At 44.3% G+C, this 18914-nt stretch overlaps 1 protein-coding gene across 13 annotated transcripts in view; it reads left to right on the forward strand.

Annotated features, from left to right (window-relative positions):
- Positions 1-8488: 8488 nt before the first annotated feature.
- Positions 8489-18914, forward strand: part of ADAMTS13 (ADAM metallopeptidase with thrombospondin type 1 motif 13) — a 35350-nt gene continuing 24924 nt past the window's right edge. For 4 of the 13 annotated variants that reach the window (XR_014543966.1, XR_014543967.1, XR_014543968.1 and 1 more), the window contains exons 1-9: positions 8489-8686; positions 10161-10227; positions 10669-10961; positions 11705-11846; positions 12783-12922; positions 14080-14163; positions 15510-15634; positions 16371-16517; positions 18751-18885. Coding sequence is in view for 8 of the 13 variants with exons in the window: in XM_083596851.1 (XP_083452977.1) it covers positions 8612-8686; positions 10161-10227; positions 10669-10961; positions 11705-11846; positions 12783-12922; positions 14080-14163; positions 15510-15634; positions 16371-16517; positions 18751-18885 (1208 nt within the window). In the remaining 5 variants the exon portion in view is untranslated. The other 9 variants (XM_083596851.1, XM_083596853.1, XR_014543970.1 and 6 more) reach the window with 8 other exon arrangements.

The raw sequence follows: 18914 nt of genomic DNA on the forward strand, positions 1-18914 counted from the left end.
GAGGCTGGATTTCAAAGTTAAAGTGGGAGAATATTTCCTAAGAGACACAAGGGAGACACACAGAAGGAAGGGGACAAGGGAGGAATGAGGCTTAAAAAACCAGGCAAGGGTTATTTTTTGAAATAACCCCAGTTTAGGGAAGTAAATAAATAGAGCGCGCTCACACACACACACACACACACACACACACACAGAGATTTCCAAAGTTTTCATGTCTGGGACACACTTTTTAGACATACATCATTTTGAGACACAGTAGCAAACTACAGGTTAAATGAATCCCTTTCCACCCCCCAGGAAAATGGGGGGGCAAGTGTTCGGGTGGCAGGACACACTTACGCATTGCGACACACAGTTTGGAAAGCTCTGCACTACAGCAAAGCTACAATCGCATTTGTTTTACTCAGCTGTGGGAAGGTTCTGTTCAGGCTCTGGCAGTTTCCCAGAGTCCTTGTGTTGCCCTTCCAAGGGCAGATAAAAAGGATCCTTAAAATTTTGTGCTACCTCAGCTGGGCACCCTGTGCAGAAAACTGCCCATACTGCTCTGGCTCTTGGAAGGGAACTCCAGGGCTCTGGCAGCACCCTAGAGCCCTTCCCTCCTTCCCACAGCTAGGCAAGCACTTACTGGACTTTCCACTTTCGGGAGGCGGTGCCAGGGCTCTAGCACCGCCCTCCAACAGCCACACAAAATGGATGCACTTTGTAATCTTTCCTAAAATGGCTGCGGTCTATGGGAAGCTTTGGTGCCCCCAAGTGGAAATTCTCAAGTATGCATCTTCTCACCTTTGTGTGGGCAAGCCCTTAATAGGCTTCCGGCTTCAATATGGCGGTGCCAGGCCCTTGGAAGCACCTCAAGCACCGCCCTCTTCCAACAGCCACACAAAATGGACCCAGTTCTTAATCTTTCCTAAAATGGCGGCCAATTTGGCGCCCCCAAGAGGATCTTCTCAATTTTGCAAGGAGGGCTGAGCGATGTCTTGCTTTTCAACATTGTGATATGTCATCGCGATATATACTGATACAGCACCATGTCCGTGTCTGAAATATGAACAGAGATATGTAGAGACGAACAGGGTTACGTGCCGGCAACTCATACTACTTAGGGGTCTAAAACTTATTCATTTTAAATTATGCTTAAGAAATTGTTACAACTGTGATTTTATATTACCAATAATTTTTAAAATAAGACATTCTCTCTAAAATAAAAGCTGTAGAAGAAATTATCAGCGTAGATGTCAAAGGTAAGGTGAGAGAAAGTTCCCTAACAGAGATAAGGGAGACACAGATGGGGGGGCAACAGGAAGAAAGAGGCTTAAATAGGGCAAGAATAATTTTTATTGTTTTAAATTCAGCATTAAATAACTCATTTATTTTTCTACCAGAGTAGTGGAGGCTGCCAAGCGAACCACAGTAACATGCCAGGCTTTGGGGAGGGGAGGCAGAAAGGGCTTCCTGCTCATGCAACAGCCCCAAATTTTGTGCCACCTAGGCAGGGTGACTCTTGCTTAAAAACTGCAGGCTCTGATTTGGCTCTGGGAAGAAAACTGGAGGGCTCTGGCAACCTCCTAGAGCCCTTCCCTGCTTCCCAAAACTGGGCAAGCAGTTACTAGACTTCCAGCTTCAGGAAGGCAGTGCCAGGGCTGCAGCAGCCTCCAAGAGCCCTAGCATCACATTCCAACAGCCACACAAAATGGATGCACTTTGTAATCTTTCCTAAAATGGCTGCGGTCTATGGGAAGCTTTGCTGCCCCAAGTGGATATTCTCAATTATGCATCTTCCCCCTTTGTGTGGGCAAGCCCTTAATAGGCTTCCAGCTTCAATATGGCGGTGCCAGGCCCTTGGAAGCACCTCAAGCGCCGCCCTCTTCCAACAGCCACACAAAATGGACCCACTTCTTAATCTTTCCTAAAATGGCGGCCAATTTGGCGCCCCCAAGAGGATCTTCTCAATTTTGCAAGGAGGGCTGAGCGATGTCTTGCTTTTCAACATTGTGATATGTCATCGTGATATATATACTGATACAGCACCATGTCCGTATCTGAAATATGAACGGAGATATGTAGAACAAACAGAGTTACGTGCCGGCAACTCTAGTTAGGGGTCTAAAACGTATTTATTTTTACTTACACTTAAGAAATTATTACAACTGTGATTTCATATTACCAATATTTCTTAAATCTGCACCTTTTCTCTAAATAAAATCTGTGGAAGAAATCAGCAGTACAGATGTCAAAGATAAGATGAGAGAATGTTCCCTAACAGAGATGAGATAGACACAGATGGGGGGGGGAGTCAAAGGGAGGAAAGAGGTTTAAACTCCAAATTAAATAACCCCCGTTTATTTTTCTATCACAATAGTGGAGGCTGCCATGTGAGCAACAGCAACCTGCCAGGCTTTTGGCAGGGGAGGCAGAAAAGGCTTCCTCCTCTTGCAAGAGCCACCAAATTTTGTGTCACCTTGGCAGGGTGCCTTTTGCATAAAAACTGCAGGCTGCAGTCTGGCTCTGGGAAGGAAACTGCAGGGCTCTGGCAACCTCCTAGAGCCCTTCGCTTCTTCTCAAAACTGGGCAAGCAGTTACTAGACTTCCAGCTTCAGGAAGGCAGTGCCAGGGCTGCAGCAGCCTCCAAGAGCCCTAGCATCGCATTCCAACAGCCACACAAAATGGATGCACTTTGTAATCTTTCCTAAAATGGCTGCGGTCTATGGGAAGCTTTGCTGCCCCAAGTGGATATTCTCAAGTATGCATCTTCCCACCTTTGTGTGGGCAAGCCCTTGATAGGCTTCCGGCTTCAATATGGCGGTGCCAGGCTTTTGGAAGCACCCCTAGCGCCGCCCTCTTCCAACAGCCACACAAAATGGACCCACTTCTTAATCTTTCCTAAAATGGCGGCCAAATTGGCGCCCCCAAGAGGATCTTCTCAATTTTGCAAGGAGGGCTGAACGATGTCTTGCTTTTCAACATTGTGATATGTCATCGCGATATATACTGATACAGCACCATGTCCGTATCTGAAATATGAACGGAGATATGTAGAACGAACAGGGTTACATGCCAGCAACTCATACTACTTAGGGGTCTAAAACTTATTCATTTTAACTTACACTTAAGAAATTGTTGTGATTTTATATTACCAATAATTTTTAAAATAATACCTTTTAAAAAAAAAGCTGTAGAAGAAATCAGCAGTATAGATGTGAAAAGTAAGGTGACAGGAAGTTCCCTAACAGAGATGAGGGAGACGCAGATTGTTTGTGTGGCAACAGGAGGAAAAAGGCTTAAAAAGAGCAAGATTTATTTTTGTTTTAAACTCAGCATTAAATAACTCCAGTTTATTTTTCTACCAGAGTAGTGGAGGCTGCCATCCAAGCCACAGTAACATGCCGGGCTTTTGGGAGGGGAGGCAGAAATGGCTTCCTACTCTTGCAAGAGCCCCAAATTTCGTGCCACCTAAGCTGGGCTTGCTGTGATGAAAACTGCAGGCACTGATCTGGTTCTGGGAAGGAAACTGCAGGGCTCTGGCAGTGCACCTCTCTTCTCCGCAATGCTGCACAAACAAGTACTAGACTTCCCGTTTTGGGAAGGAGGGGCCACCTTAGCGCCACCCTCCCAAAAGCTATACAAAATGAATACACTTTGTAATATTTCCTAACATGGCACCCTGTGGGAGGCCAATATTTGGTGCCCCCAAGTAGATCTTCTCAAGTATGCATCTTCTCACTTTTGTGTGGGCAAGTCCTTACTAAATTCTGGCTTCAGGAAAGCAGTGCCAGGGCTGCAGCAGCCTCCCAAAGCCCTAGTGCCGGCCTCCCACAGCCGCACAAAATAGATGCACTTTGTAATTATTCCAAAAATGGCAGCCTGTGCATGTCCAATATTTTTGGCGCCCCTAATTGGATCTTCTGAATTTTTCATCACCTCACATTTTGGAATGACTGCAATAGCCTAGCACTATGTAAAAACTGACTGAAAATAGGGTAAAGTACCTACAGAGGAATATATCCTACAACAAAAGCAGGTTCTATACGCAATGTATTGACAGACTGAAATGAGAATCTTACATAAGCATAGGTCAGAACGGAAAAGGGCAGTGCGATGTTTGCTTTTGAACAGCATGATATGTCACCAGTTAAACATCACTATATACCACCAATATTACACCATGTCTGAAATAAGGATGGAACTATGTAGAAGCAAACGGGGTGATCTGTTGGCAACTGCTACTGCATAGGGGTCTAACCTGCATAGGGGTCCAAAGGTAGAGTCTGGGTGCCCTGGGCAGAAAAGCTGCCAGGGATACTGCCACAGCTCTGGCTCTGGGAAGGAAACTGCAGTGTCCTTGAGCAGCTCCCTCCTCCGCAATGCCTGCACAAGCAAGTACTAGATTTCCGGCTTTGAGAAGGTGGTGCCAGGGCTCTGGCATCCCAGAGCCCTAGCACCGCCCTTCCAAAGGCTACACAAAATGGATGCACTTTGTAATCTTTCCTAAAATGGTGATACAACGAGGCTGGGCGATGTCTGCTTTTCAACATCGTGATATGTCACTACCTAAACATTGTGATATACCAATACAACAGCATGTCTGAAATAAGGATAGAACCAGAGCATTTCTTCTAGAATAAAGTGGAGGAACTCACCATGAAACGTTTTGTTTGTTTATTGCAGCCCTAGTCGGATTGCCACCTTCCCTGCCCAGTACCTAAAAGTAAGGTGTGGTTAATAAATTCAAGCAGACAATGATCTGAATGATCAAGCATTGTGTGTATATCCATTCTAGTCCTCCCAGACAAAAAAATAATAATAATAAAGGTAAGGGAATTCAGCTGTTCCCCAAGTCCCTACTTAAATACCGCCCCCAATGGATCTATGTAGATGTGTACAGGGTCCTGTGCTGGCAACTGCTACTACGGAGGGGACTAAAACTTGTAAATGTTTTCTTACCCTTTAAATATTGTTACAACTGTTATTTTATATTACAGTACATGAAAATTTAATATTATCACCTTTTCCCTAAAAACAAAAACAAAAAAACTGTAGAAATGATTTGCAGCATAGATATCAAAGGTAAGATGAGAGAATATTCCCTAACAAACATGAGGGGAGAAGGGAGGAAAGAGGCTTAAACAACAGGGACAAGTTTTTTTTTTTTTTTTACATAACCCCAGTTTAGGGAAGTAAATAAATAGAGGAATTCCACTCTCCATTTATTTACCTCCCCCCCCCACTGCAATCTCATAAGGTTTAGCGGTTTAGTGGCAGCACCCCAAAGCTCTTGTGCCACCCTTCCAAAGGCAGACAATATGGATCTTCTCAATTTTGTGCCACCTTGGCTGAGTGACCTGAGCAGTGCTCTGGTTCTGGGTAGGGAAGTCCAAGGCTCTGGCAGTGTCCTAGAGCCCTTCTGTCCTGCCCAAACCTGGGCAAGCAAGTACTCTGGCAGCATGCCAGAGTCCTAGCACCGCCCTCCATGGATGCACTTTGAAATCTTTCCTAAAAAGGGTGCCTCTGGAAGGCCAATATTTGGCACCCCCAAGTGGATCTTCTGAATTTTTGAACACCTCAGATTTTTGGCTGACTGAAATAGCATAGCACTATGTATAAAGCAGAACTGGAATGATGAACTGGAAACAGTTAAGAACCTCTGGAGGAACATACCTAAAACAAAAGCAAGTCCTACATGCAATATATTATGTCACAAATGAGGTACTGATACTTGAAAAGGCAGGAAGATTGACAGACTGAAATGAGCATCCTACATAAACATAGGTGATAAAGGAAAAGTGCTGCATCCAGGGCGGGGAGATGTCTGCTTTTCAACATTGTGATATGTCACCAGCTAAACATCATTATATACCGCTATAACAGCAAGTCTGAAATCGGCACGGAGCAATGTAGAGGCGAATGGACACATAATTCTTAAATTAGCAGCTTTTATCTAAAATAAAAGCTGTAGAACTAATGAGTAGCATAGATATCAAAGGTAAGGTGATGGAACGTTCCCTAAAAGAGAGGAGTGGGCACAAAAACACACACACAGGAGGGGAGAAGAGAGGAAAGAGGCTTAGAAAACAAGACAAGTTTATTTATTTTTAACTCAGTAAATCACACCAGTTTACTTTTTCATTGGAATAGTGGTGGCTGCCAAGCAAGTCTCAGCAACATGGGAGAGGGGGAGGTGAGGCAGAAAGGGCTTCCTGCTGTTGCATGGGCTTAAGCAGAACTCTGGTGTCAGGAGGTGTGGGGGAAGTAAATAAATAGAGAGCAGAAGAAACCTACTCTCCCTTTATTTACTGCCGCCACATAAATACACCTGATTAAAGCCTTGATCACATAAGGTTTATCCTCCCCAAGAAGGATAAAATGTGCAGACTTTGGTAATCTTTTGAAGCCAATATTTGGAGCCTCCAAGTGGATCTTCTGAATTTTGCAGCCCCTCAGATTTTTTTGATTACTGAAGTAGCATAGTACTATGTAAAAAGGAGAACAGGAATAATGGACTGGAAGAAGCATTAAGTACCTCAGGAGGAATATACTCTACAATAAAAATAGGTCCTACTTTTTTACCAAATTAATTTAATTTACTACAATTTCTTAAAATCAGGTTTCCCACTCCTGTTCCAAACATATGGTCGTCGTCATTTCCTCACATAGTCACACCATTTCTTATCTAGAGTCCAGTTCATATGTGCACATGGTATCCCAGGCAGCCAAGGAGACACAGGTACAGGAGTGTTGAATATTCATTAATTCCTCATCCCACTTAGAATAGGGAGTTCTGTTCATCAGAATCCCCATTACGCTTGAGCAATATTGTGCAGACTCCTCCATGCATGGAAACTTAACATCCCACAATCTAATATCCTAGCATCCCAGTGCAGAATAGGAACTGGTGAGAGTCCTTGAAAACAGGAAGACTCAACAGGATGATTATGATGATGCAAAATAATTTATTGCCATCTCTATGACAACCATGGAACTTGTGAGGAAGGAGACTATTAGGATGTCATCATGTAAGATGGAAGTGTAGAATAAGAACTACTCAGGGAGGGAGGGGGTAGAAAGAGAAATAAATTCACTCTTCCTGGTGGTACCTGACCGTTCTCACTGGCTCCCTTTACACAGCAGTTGGTCATATTCCCTACAACTGTAGGGGCAAAACCTATATTTTTGAAAAGGATAAAGTGGAAGAAAAAAAATTCCTGTCCTCCCAGCCTATTTAAACCAGGCTAAAACTCTTCATTCAACATCCAGTTTTCTACACGAGGGCTTTGATTTTAATATTGAAGTGTATTCTGTCCCATGAGCCCCAACTACCATCCAAAATGGTAAAGCCTAGAGTTTACCACCTCATCAGTTGTTGTAGGAACTAGGCCTAGAAGCCTTCAAAAGGCCAACTCAGAAGAACATTTTTGATGCCTCAATTGATGATCCCAACTCAAAGTACAGGCTGTTCTCTTGAAAGCTGTAAATGAAATGTGGACAACCATTGGCCTAGGGTCCACATAGTGTCTCATTTTATGCATCCCACATGTCTCCTGAATTTAATCCCTTTTCTTGCATCCTAACAGAGCTTTTCTTTTCATTATTCACCCCAGCTTTGTTAAATGTCTCCCCATCTTAATATATAGTTTCAGAATGACTGGAAGGAGCAGCATTTTATTTGATAAAAATGAATTTCGTGTGTGTGTGTATTTCTTGCTTGCACAGCATACGGGGGGGGGTAAGGTGTAATGTCCCCCCAAAGTCTGAGAATAAATTGATAGTTTCTACCAGCAGTGTGAAGAACTGGAGTCTATGATATATGAAACCAGAGAGACAAAATTGTCCTGGGTTATCTAATCCAGAATAAAAAACTGCCCTGTTTCAATTTTCACTGAGGCTACCTCAAATTAGTTTTCAGTTCTATGCAGATGTACTGCAAAGGTGAGGAGCCCCAGCCTCACCATCTCTCACTGGAGAAGGGTGGATGGGAAATGTGCATAAAGATGAATGTATTAGTGAAAATAACATACAGAAACATTAGGAAAAAATGCTTGCAAAAATGTTTACACTAGTCAAAACTGCAGAGAAATATGTGTTTTAATACAATAATTTGGCACCACAGTGCTGTAGAATTTTTGTGAGGGGTTTTAAAAGTTTGCAAACTGCTTCATAAACATGGAGAACTTGATTAAAGATTGGAAAAATGAGAAACTGAAATGACCAAAATTGACAAGAGCCTTCCATCCCTGGTTGACACAAACCGGGAATCTGCTTGAAAGTAGAAATGCTTCTTCCATCCCCCTGCACTCCTGGGCTTCTCTTTTCTGTCTTGTTTTGCTGTGTGTGCATTTTCAAAATAACCCATCCCAAAGCTCCTATTTCCATCACTGATTGTTTGGCTGAGGCCAGTCTGTGCAAACATTGCACAAGCCTTCCTCCGCCCTTCAGCTCCTTTGGCAGAGCCCCCAGCTGCAGCAGAAAAATACCCTTTTCCCTGAAATGCCCCACCTCACTTGTTTAAACTCTCTGCCGTTTGTTGATTCTGCTCCATGACACGAAAAGGCCAAAAAGAAGCCCAGAGTTTCTCACTTGCTCCGAGGTGTACATTGTTGATCCTGCTGGTATCATCATGACCCTAAATACCTGGGTGGTATTTTGTACAGTGTTCCCCTTGGGAGTTTGCTGGCTGTCAAGAACCCAACGGGTAAGTTTGACCTCTAGAAAAACAGGGCTGCAAGGGAAAGTGTTCATTTCCTCCTGCTAAAGAAATACTTGATGGAGTTGATCCAGCTCTTTAAATAAAACTGTGGGGTAGTTCAGTGGTAAACCTCCATTAATTTGCCCTCCTCAGCTTTGAGCCTGCTCCCTGCTCCCGCATCTCTATGAATGGCACCATCTAGTCAGCAGTTTTTGCATGGCTAGTTTCACGCATGGAAAGAAGCACTCCGTCAGATACTAGGTTGAAAAAATATATAAGCCCAGATCATTGCAGTGGGTGAAGGGGGAATGTACTGCTGTAGTGTTGTCTCTGAACAAGACATTTAAAATTTATTTATTATGGCACTTGGACTTCTTTAACCAGAGACTTGTCAGAGCAGCTTACAAAGATAAACACTAAGATGGCCCCAGCCCTCAAGTATCACAATCTAAAAACACACACAGCACACAAGGAAAAAACAAGAGGGAGGGAGGAGTAGAAAGTTCAAGCACAAGTCCTTTCAACTGCAGTTTTTATTTACAGCCAATGTCAGCGGAGGTTCTGGCATGCTCTCCAATACTCCTCAGATGAAAATAGGGACATTTCTCCCCACCTCCCAAGTGACCCTCCTCAAATTCCCGTTCCACCACCCCCAGCATTTCCTATCAGAAGAAGGGTGGGTGCCACCACCACTTCACCAATGGGACACAGCACACACACCTTCCGCCTTCCTGGAAAGAACACATTGATCTTGATTTGATTTTATTATTTGGTAGATTTACAAAAATAAAAATACACCAAAAATATCAAAGTTTTGCAAGGGATTATGAGGGGGGAAAACAAACCTTTTACAAGCGACACAAACTTACTTAGAATGCTAGGGGTGCCTTTTGGGGTAAGGGTTCCACTTGGCTCCTTTTAGAGCTGGGCTATTTTTTTGTTAAGGGTCATGGCTATTTAGTTTCTATGTCAACACGGTATCTGTATTTGACCTCTTTAGTTACACAAAGGCCTGTTCACAAAGGTAGCCGCTAAGGAGACAACTGTCAGATAATATAGGGACATGCCAAACCAGTCCCTATCCTCTTGACAACTATGGGTTCCAGAGTCCTGCTTTAAAATCATGATCAATCACACACAAACTAGCCACCTCTTAAGCAGCACACACACACACACACACACACACACACCCCTATCATTCCAAATATATGACTACACTTTCTTGCTTTTAAAAATGGCCCTCAGATACGCCCAACTTGGGAGGGTGGGTAGGGATTGGGACCCTCCGTATTGCAGTTTCGTCAGGCAGGCTGTCATCTGAGGAAGTCCTCTCTGGTTTACCCCTCATAGTCCCCAGGTTCCCTGTCTGCATTGGAGGGTCATCCCACCCCACTTCTTCAGAGGGCAACCCATCAAGCCAAGAGTCAGGTCCACACATTCATAGTTTCTGACTCTCTCTCCGCCTTCTTGCCCCTTGCAGACGTTTCTGGATTCTTTGGAAACTCATGACACTTCCTCATATTTTGGCACCAATTCAGTATTTGAAGGTAAGAAGTTAGCTACTACCCTGCTTTTGCATTAGCAAGACCAGTCTGGGTTCAAATGGGTCGTCTGCTCTGCAATTGCAGGGGGGAAGCCTTCTATTGGCTACCAACTTTGTAACCTGGGATTGGAGGGAGAAGGGGATGCTCTGTGTGTGTGTGTGTGTGTGTGTGTGTGTGTGTGTACGTATGATTATGATTATTAAAATTTGTATGCCACCCTATACACACAGGTCTCAGGGCAGTTTACACGATAAAATCACAACAAAATACAAAATCAAAATGAAACAAAAACAACCAAATAGCACTCCCCTCTCACATGTACACATTTTAAAAGAGCATTTGAATGTCAATCAGCCAAAGACCTGGTTAAAGAATCATTGCACTTGTTTGAATTCTTCATCAATATCTATAGTTTTTATTAACGCCAGGTGTTTCCACTCCCAGTTTCCACAGTGCCAGAGTTCAAAGTGGTGTACCTGACTTGCTCCTGTGAAGAGGGCCATGCTGGATGGACATCTTGCAAAACCCAACTTTGCTCATTCAGAGCCTCAGGGGAAGTCTTTGCCTTCAAATTCCCAGAGGACCAAGCCCTCTTTCCCACTTCCTTCGTGAGCAACCGAAGGCTGAGCTCATCCAACAGTTTGCTACGCCGTTTCTGGGACAACTGTTTTGCTGGGGGACAGGTCCTCAGTCCTCCAGGTGCAGAAGGCCGAATGACATATTGTGAAGGGCAGCTGGTGAGTTTAGTCTCAGCGTGTTTTAAGAAGCAAAGATCCCCCATGAGGCAGGCAAATATTACATTTCTGCAAGTATCTAAATACATCAGCTTGAGCTCCAAGATTGGCAGCGGAGGCCCTGTTGGTGATGTTGCCTTTGGGGGTTACCAAGTTGGTGCTGACCTGGCACAGGGCCTTCTCAGTGGTGGTTCTCCATTTGTGAAATGCATCTGGTTGATAGATACTGTTTCTGGCAACTTTGAAATTATTAGCTGTGAGGATATGTGATTGTTTCTATATCTTTTACAAAAAAATTTAATGTCATTAATTGAGAAGCATTACTTTTTTGGGGTGGATGTGGGTGGGTTTTTGGTTTGCCAGCCTGGGCTTCTTTGACAGCAAGGGAAGAATATAATTCTAATTTAATCATCATAATCATATCACATAATTAAACTATGGAACTCATTCCCAGAGTAGGCAGTGATGGCTACCAATTTGGATGGTTTAAAAGAGGACTGGAGAAACTCACAGAGGATAAGGCTTTCAGTGGCTACTAGCCATGATGGCTAGGCTCTGCCTCCACAGCCGAGGCAACAATACTTCTGAATATCAGTTGCTAGAGACTGCACCAAGGGAGAGTGTTTTTGTGCTCAGGCCTGCTTGTGAGTTTCCTGCAGGCCACTGTCAGAGGTGGGTGCTGGACTAGATGGGCCTTTGGCCTGATCCAGGAGATTCTTCTTTCTTATGTTTTTACCTCCTCCTAGCAAGGATTTGTCATTGTCCATGGTGCTAAAATTCACATTAAGCCAGTTAGAAGACAAGACCAAGGGCTGCTGATGGGCCCACTCCTTCCCAAACCTCACGTCATCTTAAGGACTCAACAGAACAACAAAACAACACAGACAGGTAGGCATTTTTGTCAGAACCTTGTCAAGAACCAGGGGGTCTGGTCTGCGTGTCAGTCTTGTTGTTCAGAGTAGGAATGGGGAAGAAATTCAGTAAAGTAAAGTTGAACCTACCTGTCCTCGGAAACAATATGCAAATCAAAATGCAGACACCCCCTGAAATTCGCAATGCAGGTCTCCAGTCAAGTAATACTTTAAAAATCACATATAGTATGTATGAAATACGTTAGCGATAATGACATCCATAGATCTGAAGGCAGCCCTGTTTAGGGAAGCTTTTAATATTTGATGAATTATTGTATTTTAATATTTTGTTGGAAGCCTCCCAGGGTGGCTGGGGAAACCCAGCCAGATGGGTGGCGGTATAAATAATAATAATAATAATAATAATAATAATAATAATATTGATTATATCAGAGAAAACTGTGTAAACAATGTGTATATTAGGAGAACAAAGGAAGCAGCCTCATATCGGCTCTGAGCACTGGTCCAAATAGCTCAGTACTATTTACTGGCTTGGACACGGGTGGCGCTGTGGGTAAAACCTCAGCGCCTAGGGCTTGCCGATCGCATGGTCGGCGGTTTGAATCCCCGCGGCGGGGTGAGCTCCCATCCTTCGGTCCCAGCTCCTGCCCACCTAGCAGTTCGAAAGCACCCCTAAGTGCAAGTAGATAAATAGGTACCGCTTTATAGCGGGAAGGTAAACGGCGTTTCCGTGTGCTGCGCTGGTGCTGGCTCGCCAGAGCAGCTTCGTCACGCTGGCCACGTGACCCAGAAGTGTCTCCGGACAGCGCTGGCCCCCGGCCTCTTAAGTGAGATGGGCGCACAACCCTAGAGTCGGACACGACTGGCCCATACAGGCAGGGGTACCTTTACCTTTACCTATTTACTGGCTTGGCAGAAGCTCTTGAGGGATTCAGTCTGTGTGCTATTGCAGGGCGGATGTTCCCGTCCCGATACCGCAGAGGGGCTGAAGGGGACGTGAAACACTTGGAGCTTTTGGTTGTGGTGGGCCCAGATGTCTTTCAATTCCACAAAGAAGATACCGAGAGGTACATCCTCACCAACGTGAACATTGTGAGTTGCTCTCTGGCTGTATGCAGTTTTTTTTCCCTCCTCTCTCTCTCTCTCTCTCTCTCCCTTCTTTTCCTGATCCGGTGGCAGTTTGTATCTTTTATGTGATGGTACACTAAATTTTTAAGGTCCTGCTGGATAAGGCAAAAAGCCTATCTAAGAACAGGATTCTCACATCCCATGGGCCAGCCTGATGCCCTAACAAGAAGTTTGCAAGCAGGGCATGAACGCACTAGTAGCTAGAGCACAAAAAATAGGTGTGACGCAATGATATCTATGCATTGGTAACATCTAGCAAACTCTGCCAACATCCTGATAGCGCTGGAAGTTTGCTTCCTCTCCTCCACCCCCAGTAAAACCCCTGCTTCATCAGACCAAATGTTTGTTTTATTTTAGCACTCTTTTTCACTTCCATGGTGGCCATCCATGGGCTTCCAAAAAGCCAAGCCTCCTCCTTTGCTCTTCCTCCTTTCCCCCCAGCAACTGGAATCCAGAGATAGTCTGCCCCTGGATCTGGAGGTTCCATTCAGTTAAGCATTTGTTGTGTATTGGGTTTAACACATTTTATGTTACAAGGCGTGTTCTAACCAATCATATAAGCGTTGGTAGACAAACGTTCTAATGGCAAGTAAGCACATTCACTTTCAACTGTCAACTGTCAACTGTCAACTGTCAACAGTCAGTTCATGCTTGGCATTATTATCGCCCAGTCAGTTTGGTTCTTGTGTTCCTATAAGTGAGCTGTTGTCACTGACAAATGCTGAATAAACTTAGTTGAGGAACTTATACTGTCTAGGGCTTCTGACTTTTTCTGAACATTTAACAGCGTTTCTGAGACTGTTTCAGCTCTCACATTTATTGCAACAGAGAATGCAAAAAACCAGTGTTTAAAAGGTGGCCCTTTCCTTCCAAAGCTTCACAGAACAAGTTGAAATGGCATGTTCTGCACTGTAATTCATCTACAGCTGTTGATATGAAGCTCATAGCTTTGTCTTAAACCAGGGACTTGTAGCCCTCCATGTAAAGTTAGATTAAAACTCCTTCCATCTATGACAGTTGGCTATGCTGGCTGGGGCTGATGGGAGCTGTAGTCCTACGACATCTAAGAGAGCCACATGTTCCCCACCCTTGCCTTAAGCTTTCTTTCTTTTTCTCAACAGGGAGCAGAGCTTCTTCGAGATGCGTCACTGGGAGCGCAGTTCAGGGTTCACCTAGTCCAAATGATTGTCCTCACTGAACCTGAGGTATAAATAAATAAAGACCATGTCAGCTCTAGGCATGGGCAATGTATTGATTAATCACCCGAAAACAGTTTTGAAACCTGCATCACAGTGACAAATTGACGATTTTAGGCAAGGCAATATACTGTGAAAGCCAGCAGGTGTCACCAGTGTTTCATGCATGGCCCCCTCAGTCCTCAGCTCTCCTCAGAGAGCTATGCAAGGCCACCTGAGGCCCACTCCCTCCCTCCCTCCCTCCACTGCCCAGCCATCCCCTAAGATACTGGAGTTGTCCTGGAGGCAGCAGCCGTGCCTGCACCAACCTCTTGAGCGCTGCGCTGGCAGGCAAGCAAGCGCATGGCCAAGTCCTTTGAGCCCCTGAGGAGGGAGCACACAGGGAGCAGCGGCAAGAGCAGTGCTAGCTCCTCTTCCTTGCCTCCAGACCTAGGCCTTCATAGTGGTTTGGTGGTAGCGGCGGTGGCCATTTCCCCTCAAGCGGCTGCCCGAAAGATGGAGGTTGTGGAACTGGTTGTGGCGCTGGCACCATGAGGCGCAGCGTGAAGCAGCGAGGCCCATGGGGTAGACTAGAAGGGAGCCGGTGCGTCTCCTTGGGGGCAGTGAGAGGCACTGAGGTGAAGTGATGCTGTCAGTATATGCTGTCCCATCAGTGCAGATGGAAGCTACAATGTGGTACAAAGGAGGAATGGCTGTGGAGGGCTGGCTGGCTACTGTACTGAGATAGTTCAAGCTGCTTTGAAGTCCTCCTTCCTCTTCATTTTCAGACATCATTATATATATATATATCCCTATATCACAATGTTTGGCTGGTGATACATCACAACGTTGAAAAGCAGATATCACCCAGCCCTAGTCAGCTCCAGGTTTTAGTTGACCCTGACACATGACACCCTCCATAGGGACCTCTCGCACAGTGAGTCTCCTAAATGCATCAGGTTCTAGGGACTTTTGTCAGTAGCGTGCCCTACTGGGAACCTCCTGGCCTATTAAGCTCATATGGATCTGTGTACACTCAGATTCAGAACCCTCGTCAGGCAGGAACAAACTAGCACTTAGATTACAATATTAAAGTGAGCTGTGGGCCAAGCTAGGATCAATAACTCGTGAATGGTAAATGAAATGATTCCAACTTATGAATGACGTCCGTAATTGGGTGGTTGTTGGCCATTGGGATGGGTAGGGGGAGGCCAGGAGCCCAAACAGTAGGTGGAGCCCTAGTCCATGGCAAGCAGAGCCATAGCCATTGAGAACTAGAGACAACTAATTCTCGTTTGTGCCCATCCTTCTCCCTGCTGAGTTTTACAAGGGCACCCCTGAGACTAAAGTGGCCTCAGTGAACACCCTCTCTCTAGGAAGGCATCGACATCTCTACCAACATCACATCCTCAATCATCAGCATTTGCAAATGGGCTGGGAAAGTCAACCCTGAGAATGATTCGGATCCTCACCATGCAGATCTAGTTCTGTACGTGACCAGGTAAATTAAGCTCTCTCTCCTTTCTTTGAGTGATGTGTAATGCAAGGTGGACCATAGGCCCAGTGTGTTTCCAAGTTGTGCTTGCCTGAACCTCTCCTGTGAGCACATGGTCCCTACATGGATGGTGTGGGAGCACCCAGTGCTGGAACTTAGCAGTTCACTAGGTCTTGCAATGCCCATGGAACTGCAAAGCAGCTCTTGATAGCCTTGTCCAGGGACAGAAAAAACTGTGGCCCTCCAGACTCTTAAGTCCCATCAGCCCCAGCCAATACAGCTAGTGGAAAGGGGATAATGGGAATCGTAGTCCAACAGCATGGGGAGAGCCACTGGTTTCCTATCTCTCCATCTGCCTGGGCTCCTCGAGACAACATATTTACTGAGCAATTGCCCTGATCTGCTTGCACAAAACTTACACAGAGGTTAGACAATGCTTGCCTTTATTGAACATCCATCTTGATTTGCTTGCAGGAAGTTTATATGTCTTTCCATTAGTCATTTCTTAATGCTGCACTTTTCAATGTATTTCCGCCCCACTTTCCTAACTTCAAAAAAGTCAAATTTTGTTTAAAAGTAGATTTGTTGTGCTAGGGCAACAGAGTTCTTTAATCCCACTTTAATTGTGCACACCTAAATTTTCCAGTATGCACTTGCACTCCCACAAAATACATTCTGGAGGAGCTCCCCCCCCCCCCCGCCATTGTTGTAGTGTTCTTCCTCTTTACCTGTTTTGCTTTAGATTTGACCTGGAATTGCCTGATGGAAACAAGCAAGTGCGTGGTGTCACTCAGCTGGGCGGGGCCTGTTCCAGTTCCTGGAGCTGCATCATCACCGAAGACACTGGATTTGGTCTAGGAGTTACCATTGCCCACGAGATCGGTCACAGGTCAGTGGGCAAGGAATTAATCTCATCATTGTTATTTATTGAATTTGTATACAACCCTTCATCCGAAGATCACAGGGCAGTTTACAACATTAAAAATACCAAATGAAAACACAAAATCCATGATCAAAAACAAATCAATAACCCCCCCCTTTCATAAATGCATTGAAAAGGTCATAGAATGTTTAATCAGCCAAAGGCCTGGTTTTAGAGAAATGTTTTTGCCTGGCACCTAAATATATGTAATGAAGGCTGGAAGGCCTCTTGTGTTTTGAGGGAACATACAAAGCTAAGGGCAGATCCACAGCATACATTTAAAGTGCATCTAAAACACACAACTTTGCTCAAAGAATCCTGGGAACTGTAGTTTGCTGAGGGTGCTGGGAAATGTAGCTCTGCAAGGTCTGCTTTGTGCTTTGTATACAGCCTCTAATATTTTTTCTATGTGACTTCTGGGTGGTTTTATTGCACTTTTCTAATTTAAAACCATGCTATACAATTCAAACAGTAAAGAATGAACAATTTATTTTAATATATGGTGTGAATACAGCCAGAGTGCATGATCTGTCTTCAACCTGGAAAAACTGGGGGTTGGGGGGGGGAGTTACAAGCATCTGTCTGTACCCACGTACATATCCAGCACTCACATGTATGCATACACACATTACAGAGATGTTGAGTTGCGTTCGAATCAAGGCAAACAAGTGGATGGTGTTTTTGAGATCCCCAGCTGAGCTCCAAGGCTGCCTCTTGAGAGAGAGTGCGTGCGTGCCTGAAACTCATCTGTGTCTCTCTTTTTATTGAATCTTACAAAAGCATGGCCACTCATATGTTAGTGGCTGATTGGTTAAAATACAAACAAAGAGGCTAGTTCCTTATTGGTTAACATAGGTATAAGGAGGGGTTACCCAAAATCCATTAATCTCCAATTCTTCAAAGGGTCTTTTGCTAATGGACCTTAGACAAGTATCTAAGCTTTTAATCCACCTAGATTTATGATTGATTATATTATGTCTAAATCAATTACTAATGTTATGATCAGAATATAAAAACAAACAATTAATTATACACTGAAGGAAAACAGAACAACTAATTAATTATACACTGAAGGAAAACAGATCATTGTAAACTTAATGTGACCTGAGTGAAAAAAGAGTGGAATGCAAAGAATGGAATTTGTGTGTGTGCCTGGCACATCTTTACATAGGTGTCTATGAGAGAGAGAAGCAGAGGAAGATTTTAAGGTTCAGAAGTAGCTAGGAAAAGTTTCCCAGAATGCCACAGAAAAGAACCAGTGTTTTACTATACTGGCACATAAAGAGAACATCTCTACACAGAGAGGTTTGGGATCTTTTGCTGGAGTTATAACGTGTGTCCATTTACGAATATGTGTTTTACCCATAAACCTATACCCATAGAAGTTCTTGCACAAAGGAATAAAGCTTGGTTTATTATACGAAACGAAAGTGACAGAATATATAAATACTACTTCAGACAGCAAAATTACTGTCCAAGCTGCCAGCAAATTCTATCACACCTTGATCTGAAGAGTGAAAGATTCCCCAACTGTTTTAAAAAACCTAGAAAAGTAAGAATGACTATTTTCCTTTAGAACTCACACTGAAAGTAAAGCAGAGAGCAAGGGGAGAGTACAAAGCAGGCATGGGAGCGCTGAGTAAGTTCCTTGGTGTTGGAGCTATGAGAGCTATCTAACTTGAAAATCTAGGGAATTTTAAATTCATCCAATGCCCTCCAGTGGAGAAGGGGGGTGGGGCTTGAGATGAACAATTCCTAAAATTCCAGTTATTGTGCTATTGATTTTATCTCAGTTTCTTGACTGCTTCTCAATCTCTGTGTTTTGCTTAAAACAAAAGGTTGAAAGAATATGTTCCAAGTGAGCAATTGACTAAACCTGGCCATCCGTTTTTTCTACCTGCTGCCTTAAAATTATCTCACCATTAACTTGATGCCATTCATTCAGGTGTTGAACAGACTTTAGTGGCAACTTGATTCCCTTGTGCTGACCTTGGCTTTCAGAATATGTTTGTGATAAGGCTGGTACCAGGGTCAACCAAGGTTCATGCCATGATTTGCAGTAATAAATCACAGAATTTAAGTTCAGATTCATCCTCTCCCCCCCGCTCTCATACCTATTCACATTTCCTTCCTTCCTTCCTTCCTTCCTTCCTTCCTTCCTTCCTTCCTTCCATTCCTTCCCTTTTTATTTTCATTGCAGCTTTGGGATCCAGCATGACGGAGAAGGGAACCGATGTGCAGGCGATGGGCACATCATGGGCTCTGAAGGTGGCCACAACAGTGTGGATTTGACCTGGTCCGCCTGTAGCAGAGAGCAGTTCTTAGCCTTTGTCAGGTAAAAGGGCCAAGGGGCCCTTTGGACCA

The sequence above is a fragment of the Podarcis filfolensis genome (assembly GCF_964270895.1).
Source record: "Podarcis filfolensis genome assembly, chromosome: Z".
NCBI lineage: Eukaryota > Metazoa > Chordata > Lepidosauria > Squamata > Lacertidae > Podarcis > Podarcis filfolensis.